General features: G+C 40.3%; 1 protein-coding gene across 2 annotated transcripts; it reads left to right on the top strand.

The window, feature by feature from the left end:
* Nucleotides 1–1,165: 1,165 nt before the first annotated feature.
* Nucleotides 1,166–11,607, top strand: DEFB119 (defensin beta 119). 2 transcript variants are annotated; one of them, XM_020916121.2, is made up of 2 exons: nt 1,166–1,386; nt 2,527–2,814. In XM_020916121.2, the coding sequence occupies exons 1-2, from the start codon at nt 1,329–1,331 to the stop codon at nt 2,709–2,711; spliced, it is 243 nt and encodes an 80-aa protein (XP_020771780.1). In that variant the 5' UTR covers nt 1,166–1,328; the 3' UTR covers nt 2,712–2,814. The 2 variants fall into 2 exon arrangements, with proteins under 2 accessions (XP_020771780.1, XP_020771779.1); XM_020916120.2 differs by lacking the exon at nt 2,527–2,814 and adding an exon at nt 11,351–11,607 and having other exon boundaries at nt 1,171–1,386.
* The last annotated feature ends 398 nt before the right edge of the window (nt 11,608–12,005 follow it).

The following is a 12,005-nucleotide window of genomic DNA, read 5'->3' as shown; positions in this document are numbered from 1 at the left end:
GCTCCTTTGTCCACGGGATTTCCCAGGCAAGAATACTAGAGTGGGTTGCCATTTCCTTCCCCAGGGGATCTTCCTGACCCAGGGATTGAACCCAGGTCTCCTGCATTGCAACCTGGCTCTTTACCAATTGAGCTGCCAAGGAAGCCCTTGCTTTTAATGATGAAGCTTTTTACGTAAGAAAGAAATTTCTTTTACGTAAGACAGAAAACAATGTCTGTCTCTTCGAATTACTGTTTGGGGAGAACGTCTGTTAAAACAGTTGAATTAATATCCTGATTAATACACCAGGTGATATTATTATGGGCACTGCAGTCACAAAGCAAATTTCTGGCACTCTAATGGGAGAGGCAAAGATTAAACATGCAGAATAAATGGAAAAGGAACAAGTAACTATATGAAGGTCACAAAACAAGTTATTATGATACAGAGTGACTGTGTGTGGGAGTACCCTTAATCTAAGGTGACCAGGAAAAGCCTCTCCGAGAAGTGACATTTAAGATGAGACTGAATGGTGAACAGGAGCCAGACTGAAGGAAGAACTTTATAGGAAGAGCAAGTTACAAATGCTAAGGGTCTGAGCTGAGAATGAGATTGTCAAGTTCAAGGTTCAGAAAGACATACACATGTGTATTTTTCTGTTAGAAGTTGAGAATAAGAATTTTTTAAAAATTAAGTATTTTGGCTTATGGACACAGGGCAGGGGGTGGGGAGTAAGGAGAGTGTGGGATGCATGAAGAGAGTAACGTGGAAATATACATTACCATCTGTAAAATAGATAGCCAATAGGAATTTGCTGAATGACTCAGGGAACTCAAATTGGGTCTCTATAACAACCTAGAAGGGTGGGATGGGGAGGGAGGTGGGGGGGATGCTCAAGAGGGAGGGGACACATGTATATCTATGGCTGATTCATGTTGATATTTGGCAGAAACCAACATGATACTGTAAAGAAATTATCCTTCAATTAAAAGCAAATAAATTTAATTAAAAAAAGAAAAAAATTAAATGTGTCTTGATATGCATTAACTGATTAATCCCTTTGTGGATCTCAAAAGGCCAAATGGCTTTAATTTGCCTGTCTCCTTACTAGGAGAGAAAAGCCCTTTTGGCAAGGATGCTGGCCAGTTTCCCACCCTCTCATCTCGTTCTTTGCTGCAGAATCTGCTACACATTGTCCTTCGGCTTGTTTGATCTGATATAAATCCTCTTCTGCTGTAATTCACTGCCCACAGTCCTGCCAATAAAAACAAGACTCATCCCTGCAAAGGATAGCTCTATTCTCCATAGCCTGCAGCACAACCACGTCCTTCTCCTGTGACCTTCCAGTCATGAAGTTTATTTTCCTGTTTCTTGCCATCCTTCTGGCCATGGAACCAGTGGTATCAGGTAATTTGGGTGTCTGGGATCTTGGTGATAAATGTCTCTCCCTCCACTTCCCCTTCACTGTGGGCAATATCTGAAGCCCTTTCTCAATTCATGTGGTTTTGGGAAGTTTTCTTATAATCATCTCATGTTCACATCTCTCCCTGATTCTTTTTTTTTGCCAAGGTAGGGGGAAGGAGATATCTGGAGTACCTAACACTGAAGGGAAGGCTAGTATTCTGCTGGCATCATGGAGGAGGGCCTAGGGGAAAGGGTCTGGTGTGGGTAGGGGACTTCTTGGGGGTTTGGGGGATTGCATTGAAGGTTGGGGGTGAGTTGTGATGGGGTGGCAAGACTTTGGATTGGAGTGATAGCGGGAAAATGAGGAAGAGCCAGAGGTGAGGAGTTGGGCTTCCTTGATGGTTTGGAGTAGGCTGGAGAGGGTATGGAATTTTGGGTTGAGTGGATTTGGTGTTGGGAATTAGATTGGGCTTGGACTGAGATTGAGAGTTTGTGCTGGATGGTGCCCAGGTGTCTGAGGTTCAGCTAGGTGATGGAATGCTGCTTAGGATTGAAGTTGGTGACTTGATTAGACTTGGGTTTGACTGGGAGTTAGGGCTCCAGGGGCATTGAGTTGGGTAAGGCTGGGAGTTCTAATTTAAACTGGTCGGGGTATTTGAATTTGAATTGGGTGAATATGGGGTCAAGGAGGATTGGAGGTTGAGTTGGGTTGGAGTTGGGATTTGTTGGGTTCAAGCTAGACAAGTGATAAAGAGCTGAGCCTGTGGAAATGTGAGGGAATCTCCTCCATTCCCTAATTAGACAGATGTTAATTGTCCTTTTCCCATTATTCCCAAGCTCTGTTAGGTGGGAACTTCATTGGCATCATTTGATCTCAAAGTTAGGAATAGGAGGTGAGGGGATAGGAAGACAGAAATGTGAGATTATGAAAAAGGCTTTCTTAAAACCCTTGAGTTTCCCACCTTGGAAAAATTGTTTCAATTCTCTCCCCTTGTGAGATCTCTTCTCTCCTTTCCTGGGACTGAGTCTAGCATTAACTCTCTCCTTCCACTCCTCCCCTGAACTCCTGTAGCTCCTCTGCTTCCCCTTGTCTATCCAGCCAAGGAATACTAACATCTACTTAATGGTTGTTCCTATGTCCAGAGGAAGAATGTTGGATGAAGGGAAAATGCCGGTTGGTGTGCAAAAATGATGAAGACAGTGTCACACGCTGCTCAAATCGTAAACGGTGCTGTATCCTTAGTCGTTATTTGACAATTGTACCAATGACAATTGATCGAATGCTCCCTTGGACCACTCCTCAAGTGAAACAAGAAACAGAGAGTTAAGGCCAAACTTGTCAATACAGGGAAGATACATGGAAATCATGGATAGAAATGACTTTGTTTCCTGTTCTTTAGTTCTTACATTCCATTAAAACTTGCAAATCTGTTTCTTGTGTCTGTCAATCATAAGGAATGATACTCCAAATGGATTGAGGGTAGGGAAATGGCAGGAAGGGTGTTAAGAGTTAGCAGAGAGATGTCTCTGGGGCTTGGCTACAGCAGTTGGGTAATTATTGCAGTCCTGAACATAATTCCTCATCTGCCAGCTGCAGGGAAGATTATTGGAGCTGGAATGGGCTGAAGAGCATGCATGGGAAGCCAAGAGACTTAAAAACACAGTTGTTCCCTAGTGAGTGGGAGCATCTTTAGGCTGAGACAGTTGGCCTTGTTTTGGAGTGAATGAGCTGGTGTGGACAGGGACGTAGCTGAGCCCAAATCCTTGGATTTCTAGGGAAGCTGACTGACATGCCTTTTGATGCTCAAGAGACCACAGCCCAAAGAATCAGAATGTTTCCGAGTACTAAAGAAGGATAAAGCACATGAATTTACTCATTGAAATGATAGCTCAGCTTCATTTCCCATGGCTGCTGCTCAGACTTTCTCTTTCAGCTCTTACCATCCTCCCCTGCCCCTCCTGCTGCCTTGGTCCATGGTTCCCCTTCAGCTTGTCCCCATCACTAGGCTCATCTCTGTGATGAACTCCTCATCCTCCAAAGCCCAACTAATGCCCCTACCATTAAAAGCCTGCAAGGAGCTCTGTCTCAGTTCAGTTCAGTTCACTTCAGTCACTCAGTCGTGTCTGACTCTTTGTGACCCCATGAATCACAGCACACCAGGCCTCCCTGTCCATCACCAACTCCCGGAGTCTACTCACTCATGTCCATCAAGTCGGTGATGCCATCCAGCCATCTCATCCTCTGTTGTCTCATTCTCCTCCTGCCCCCAATCCCTCCCAGCATCAGGGTCTTTTCCAATGAGTCAACTCTTCGCGTGTGTCTCACTGTTTCTTAATGATTATAACAGTTGCTATAAAATAGTTGTCATTGACACTTCTTATGTGCCAGGCACAGTGATGGGTGCTTATAGACGTGAAATCATCCTATTCGACACAACCCTCTTAATTATCCCTATCTTACCGATGCAGAAACTGAGGTCTAGGGAGGTGATATAATTACCAAGTTTGCACAACATTAAGATAGAAGAGGTGTTCAAACTGAGTTCTGACTGGCTTCACAAAGTGTTTGTCTTTTTTTTACTTTTTAACTTTATATCTGTTGCTTTTATTTGAAAGAATAACTACTTGACAAACTCTTAAATCACAAAGTTTGAAGCAAACTGTCACTCCTCTGAAATAACTGCGAGGTAGGTATCTGCAGAGCCGCAGGGACCAACATAGTCCTTTCTTCCCATGTTGTTTTCAGATGCCCACAACAAGCCATTCTTAGGGCACGTATCATGTTCCTGTATAATTATTCCAGTCACTGTTCCCTTCTCACTAATCCCCAAGTACACACACACCAGATGGAAAGCCTTTGGGGTTTAGGTCACTCTTATTTACATTATTATGCCTATTGTTAAGCCCAGCACTTAGGTCAGATTTGACATAGTGTGTCTGGGTGAATGAATAGGTGAATCATGAATTCATATGTGAAAGTACAAGTGGATTTGGTGTGTGTGTGGAGTTTTATAAATAGCTGCTGCATCAAGCATGATTCAGGGTGGGATCCTTTCTGGGATAGAGGGATCAGAGTCCCACCGTCTCAGGTGAATTTGGCTCCAGCTAGCATATTAGGAAGGTTGCGGAGTAGCTCTGGGGCCTTGCTCAAGGAGATTCTTACAATTTATTCATTAGTTTTCTCTTAAAATACATAGGATTCGCAGTGTGAAAGGGAAGAATCTAGGGATTCCCCAATACCTGGGGCCTGGTGTTAACTTCTTCACACACAGCCAGTCATACTCTCACCAAATTAATTCACTATGAGGCATGGCTTTTTCATTCAGTCAACAACATTTATTAAGAACCTCCTCTGTACTTTAGGTAGAGACAGCCATGGGGAGTGATACTATGCTGGGATGTAAAAAGGGCTTGGAACTCACCGGTGAGTCACCATAAGTCTTCAGAAGACACATAACTCCCTTGTCTGAATCTCTGGACTTGAGTCTCTGGGGTCTGGGCATGTGAAATTTTGAAAATTCTCTTAGATTATTCTTTCAGGAAATAAAACCCTAAACTCCACAACTCCCTGTCAAACGTTCTCTATTCCAGATAGCCCCCAAACTGTGAGAATCTCTGATCTAGGCAACTTTCTTCTGTCTTCCCATTTCACAGATTGGGAAACTGAGGCCCAAGGAGGAAAAGTGATCCATTTTCAGAAGTGGGTCCAATACAATACTGGGGTAAATAAGCAGATTTTCTCTGGCTGCTGGTGAGAGGGCTGCGGGAACATTGAAGGTGATGTTAGGTTGCCATGGTGATAAGTGAGCGGTGGGGCACAGTGATGGGGGCTAGTAGGAGTGCAGGTGCTAGGAGGTGCAAAGACCGCAAAAAAAGCTTTGAGGGTAGTTTGAGCACTTTGAAACTTCTTTCTGGAGTGCCATGGCCTTTCTCCAGGGGAGAAAGATTGAAGCAGGCTGGCCTGCTTGCTTTACCATGTCAAATGCACTCGTCTGTGTACACTTCTTTTGGATGTAAATCTCACATTGGCCTTTCTTCTCAAGGAAAATGGAAAAGAATCTTCTCTGGGGATATGGCAGAAAGAGTTGTTTTGGCTTTTGGAAGGCCTACTTGAATCTTTCTTTTTATTCCTTGTAGGCTGATAGATGAAGAGGAAGAGTAGAAACTTTGGCAGGGGAGAGCACAGCCCCTGGGGTGGGGGGTTGACCTGGCAGCTATAGAAGCATTGTGGCCCCAAAGTAAGGAAGACTGGGTGTCCATCCCGGACTCTTTTCAGGTTGATACATAGGCCTGCTGGGGTAACTTAAGCTCAAGTCAGCCTCAGTCTGTACAGCAGTATAACTGATACTGGTGCAATGAATGTGCCTGCTTCCATGACATTTTATCACAAGTGCAATGTAATTATTATTATGATCAACATTACAGAACTCTTCTGTCACCAAAAAGATCTCCCTCCTGCTATTCCTTTCTAGTGGCACAGACTCTCATCTCTGCCCTTACCTTCTGTCACTACCCCTAATTCCTGATAACTACTAATCTGTTTCCCATCTCTATAATTTTGTCATTGCAAGACTTATATAAATGGAATCATATTTGATCTTTTGAGACTGACTTTTTTTTCACTCACCATTATGTTCTTGAGATCTACCCAAATTATATGGGTCAATGGTTCATTCCTTTTAATTCTGGGGAGTTCTAGACATTAAGACAAGAAAAGGAAATAAAAGGCATATAGATTAGAAAAGAAGGAATAAAACTGTATTTTCAGGTGTCATAAAGATTTATGCAGAAAATACAAGAGAATCTATTAAAAATCTAGAACCAATGAGTAAGTTTATTAAGGTCACAGGATACAAGATAAACATACAAAAGTTAGTTGTATTTCTGATGATGATACTATCTAAAGCAATCTACAGATTCAGTGGAATCCCTATCAAATTACCAGTGGCATCTTTCACAGAATTAGAACAAAAAATTTCTCAATTTGTATGGAAACACAAAAGACTCCGCATAGCCAAAGCAATCTTGAGAAAGAAAAATGGAGCTGGAAGAATCAACCTTTCTAGTTTCAGACTATGCTACAAAGTTACAGTCATCAAGACAGTATGTACTGGCACAAAAACAGAAATATAGACCAATGGAACAAGATAGAAAGCCCAGAGATAAAACCACACACTTCTGGGCACCTTATCTTTGACAAATGAGACAAGACCATACAATGCGGAAAAGAGCTTAAATCTATTTCTCACTTCCACTGTATAGTCATAAGGGATTTGATTTAGGTCATACCTGAATGGTCTAGTGGTTTTCTCCGCTTCCTTCAATTTCCACCTCCCAGAGTAATGAAAATAAAAGCAAAAATAGACAAATGGAACCTGAAAGTGAAAGTGTTAATTGCTCAGTCATGTCCAACTCTTTGTGACCCCAGAGGCTATACCCTGCCAGGTTCCTCTGTTCATGGGATTCTCCAGGCAAGAATACTAGAGTAAGTAGCCATTCTCTTCTCCAGAGGATCTTTCCAACCCAGGGGCCGAACTGGGGTTTCCTGCATTACAGGTGGATTCTTTACCATATGAGCCACCAGGGAAGCCCATAAATGGAACCAAATTAAACTTAAAAGCTTTTGCACAGCAAGGAAACTGTAAACAAGATGAAAAGACAACCCTCACAATGAGAGACAATAATCGCAAATAAAGCAACTGACAAAGGATTAATCTTCAAAATATATAAGCAGCTCATGCAGCTCAACATCAGAAAAACAAACAACCCAATCAAAAAATGGGCAGAAGACCTAAGCAGACATTTCTCCAAAGAAGACATCCATATGGCTAATAAACACATGAAAAAAAAAATGCCTAACATTGCTTATTATCAGAGAAATGCAAAGCAAAACTACAGCGAAGTATCACCTCACAACCATCAGAATGGTCATCATAAAAAAATCTACAAAAAATACATGCTGGAGAGGATATGGAGAAAAGGGAACCCTCCTGCACTGTTGATGGGAATGTAAATTGATCAGCCACTATGGAGAACAATATGAAGATTCCTAAAAAACTAGGAATAAAACTACCATATGACCCAGCTGAGAAAGCCACAATTTAAAAAGACATATGTTTTGCATATAGGGTTAACGTTACCATCTTTCTAAATTCCATATATATGCGTTAGTATGCTGTATTGGTCTTTATCTTTCTGGCTTGCTTCACTCTGTATAATGGGCTCCAGTTTCACCATCTCATTAGAACTGATTCAAATGAATTCTTTTTAATGGCTGAGTAATATTCCATGGTGTATATGTACCACAGCTTCCTCATCCATTTGTCTGCTGATGGGCATCTAGGTTGCTTCCATGTCCTGGCTATTATAAACAGTGCTGCGATGAACATTGGGGTGCACGTGTCTCTTTCAGATCTGTTTTCCTCAGTGTGTATGCCCAGAAGTGGGATTGCTGGGTCATATGGCAGAAACCACTACAATATTGTAAAGTAAAGTAATTAGCCATCAACTAATAAAAATAAATTAAAAAAAAATAAAAAGACATATGTATTCAAATGTTCATTGCAACACTATTTACAATAGCCAGGACATGGAAACAAACTAGATGTCCATCAACAGATGAAAGGATAAAGAAGTTGCAGTACACATATACAATGGAGTATTAGCCATAAAACAGAACAGATCTGAGTCAGTTCCAGTGAGGTGGATGAACCTAGAGCCTGTTATATGGAGAGAAGTGAGTCAGAAAGAGAAAACAAATATTGTATATTAACGCATATATATGGAATCTAGAAAAATGGTAGTGATGAACTTTTTTGCAAGGCAGGAATAGAGACTCAGACATGGAGAACAGACTTATGGACACAGTGAGAGAAGGAGAGGGTGGGACAAACTGAAGGAGTGTCCATTCTTTACCATATGAGCCACGAGGGGAGCCCATAAATGGAATCTAATTAAACTTAAAAGCTTTTGCACAGCAAGGAAACTGAACAAGATGAAAAGACAACCCTCAGAATGAGAGAAAGTAGTTGCAAGTGAAGCAACTGACAAAGGATTAATCTTCATTTTTATATACATTACCATTTGTAATATATACATTACCATTTGTAAATATATACATTACCATTTGTAAAATATTATATACATTATCATTTGTAAAATGGGCTTTCCAGGTGGTGCTAGTGGAAAAGAATCTACCTGCCAATGCAGAAGATGTAAGAGATGAGAGTTCGATCCCTGGGTTGGGAAGATCCCCTGGAGAAGGGTACGGCAACCCACTCCAGTATTCTTGCCTAGAGAATCCCACGGACAGAGGAGCCTGGCGGGCTACAGTCGGTAGAGTCGCAAAGAGTAAGACACGACTGAAGTGACTTAGCATACATGCATGCATTTGTGAAATAGCTGATGAGAAGTTGCTGAATAGCACAGGGAGCATGCTGCTCTGAGACAACCGAGAGGAGTGGGATGGTGTGGGAGGTGGGAGGGAAGTTCTAGAGGGAGCGGACACGTGTATACCTATGGCTGATTCCTGGTGATGTATGGCAGAAATGAACACAACATTGTAAAGAAATTATTCTCCAATTAAAAATAAATAAATTTTAAAAATTAGTTATATTGCTATGTCCTATCACAGATCATAAGAACACTGAAATTAAAAACACATCAGTCACAATCATTCCAAAAAATAAAACGCTTAAGTGAATATCTAATAAAACATGTACAGAAATTGTAGGCTGAAAATTACAGACTGTAGATAAAAAATTGAAGAAGATATAAATAAATGAAGACACACTGTGATTATAGAGTGTAAGATTCAGCTAGGAAAGATGTAAATTCTCCTTAAATTTATAGATACGTTTAACACAATTTCTATCAAAATCCCAGTAAGGTTTATTGTGGATATAGATAAGATTATCTGCTCTATATTTCATCTGTAGAGAAATTTGCAAAGGAATGAGAATAGCTAAAACAAAGAACAAATGTGGAGAAATTGTTCTACCAGATATCAAGACTTACGTAGCTAAAGTAACCAAGATTGTGTGGTCATGGTGGCGGGATAGACACACAGTTCAGTTGAATAGAAATAGTCCTACACAAGTGTGTCAACTGATATTTCACAAATGTGCAAAAGTAATTCAATAGAAGAAAATATCTTTTTCAACAAATATTGCTGGAGCAATTGGAAGTCTGTAGGCAGAGAAGAAAGGCTCTCAACCTAAACCTAACAACTTACACAAAAATTAACCCAAAGTGTATTACTTTATTAGAAGTAAAATGTAAACTTCTGGAAGAAAACACAGGAAAAATGTTCAGACTTAGGGCTAAGTGAAGAGTTCTTAAGAGATGAAGAACATAATCCGTAAAAGAAAAAAAAAACATAAATTAGATTTAATCAAAATTTAAAACTTTCACTCTGTGAGATCCTGTGAAAAGGATAGATGAAAAGACAAATTAAAAATTGGAAGAAAAATTGGGTGAAATATTTGCAAACCATATATGTGACAAATAACTTGTATCTAGAATATAGAAACAACTCTCAAAATTCAACAGAAAAAAGTACACAATCCAACTGGAAGAAAAATGTGAAAAGATATTTCACTGAAGAGGGTATACGGATGGCAAAGGAGCATATGAAATGGTGCTCAGCATCACTAGCAATTAGAAAAATGCCAATTAAGACCACAATGGGATTTCTTACATATCTATTAGAACAGTTAAAATTAAAAATAGTGACAATACCAAATGCCAGCCATGATGCAGAGAAACTGATTCTTTTATACATCGCTTGAGTGAATGTTAAATGGTACAACCACACTTTAGAAAATAGTTAGGCAGTTTTTTTTTTTTAAACTAAACTAAATATACAATGACTATACCACCCAGCAAATGCACTCTTAGGCATATATTCCAGAGAAATGAAAATGTAGTTCCAAAAACCTATAGACAAGTGTTCATAGCAGCTTTATTTATTTTAAGGTATTCACTAAAACAGGTTTTATGTTTTTAAGCAAGTTTTAGGTTCACAGCAAAATTGAGAAGGGACAGAGATTTCCCATACGCTGTCTGCCCCTACCCATTCAAGGCTCCTCTATTTTAACATCTGCCACCAGAATTGTGCATTTATTACAATTGACATATCTACATTAACCCATTATAATCACCCCAAGTCCATAGTTTCATATGAAGATTCACTCTTGACGTTGTACATTCTATGGATTTGGACAAATGTATATTGATGTGAATCCACTATTCACTACGTGAATCACATAGACTATCTTCACTACCACTACCCACATCATCTGTGCCCTACGTACTCATCTCTTCCCCCATTCCAACCCCTGGCAACCAATGATCTTTTTATTGTATCCTTTTTGAGAAAGTCACATAGCTGGAACTATGCAGTAGGTAGGCTTCTTGGTTCAGGTTCTTCTACTTAGCGACGTGCATTTAAGCTTCCTCCGTGTCTATTTATAGCTTGATAGCTCTTTTTTTTTTTTTAAGAGCTGAATAATATCCCATTTTCTGGATGTGTCTTAGTTTATTTATCTTCTCACCTACTGAAGAGCATCTTGGTTGCCTCCAAATGTTGTCATTTATGAATAAAGCTGTGTGCAGATTTTTGCCTGGACATAAAATTTCAAGTCCTTTGGGTACAGAACAAGGAGTGCAATTGTAGGATCACATGGGTAAGAATATGCTTAGTTTTGTAAGAAACCACCAAGCTGTCTTCCAAAATCACTATACCATTTTTCTTTCTCACCATCAATGAGTGAGACTTCCTATTGCTCCACTTCCTAGCTAGCATTTACTGTTTTCAATAGTCTCAGTTTAGGTCACTTTAACAGGTGTGAAATGGTACTTATTATTGTTTTAGCTCTTTATGCTTTTACTATGCTCCCTGACTTGCCATATTTGTTACTGCTAAATAGAAATTAACTATCTGTATTTTTTTTTCTTTTTTGGCCAGGCAGACGTCACGTGCTTCGATGCATGGGTGACTTGGGAATCTGTAGACCTGCTTGCAGACAGTCTGAAGAGCCCTACTTCTATTGCAGAAATTATCAACCCTGCTGCCTCCCTTCCTATGTAAGGATAGACATTTCTGGCAAAGAGGGGAAAAATGACTGGAGCCGAGAGAATCGCTGGCCAAAAGTATCTTGAGAGGTAGTGGTCACTATCCTCAACCTGCTGCCAATACTCCTTTATTAAAATTCATGCACCTGCCACTCGTGTGTTTCTCATCCATTGGCAAACATGAAAGTGAAAGAGAAATTGCTCAGTCATGTCTGACTCTTTGCGACCTCGTGGACTATAGCCCACCAGGCTCCTCCTTCCATGGGATTCTCCAGGCAAGACTACTGGAGTGGGTTGGAAAACATAGTGAGAGAGTAAATTTTGCATGGTAAGATATCTTTCCTTTTCTGGATTGCCATTTCCTTCTCTGGGGGATCTTCCCAATCCAAGGGTTGAATCCATGTCTCCTGTGGCTCTTGCATTGGCAGGTGGATTTTTTTCTTTTTTAACCACTGAAACACCTGGGAAGTCTTTTAGATCACTATTCAACTAATTTACTCAGATAAAGGAAAATGCAAAGATTAGAGCCCTAAATTGTAAAAAGGAAA

The sequence above is a fragment of the Odocoileus virginianus genome, chromosome 9, assembly GCF_023699985.2.
Source record: "Odocoileus virginianus isolate 20LAN1187 ecotype Illinois chromosome 9, Ovbor_1.2, whole genome shotgun sequence".
Classification (NCBI taxonomy): Eukaryota; Metazoa; Chordata; class Mammalia; order Artiodactyla; family Cervidae; genus Odocoileus; species Odocoileus virginianus.
This window is presented reverse-complemented; position numbering and strand designations above follow the sequence as displayed.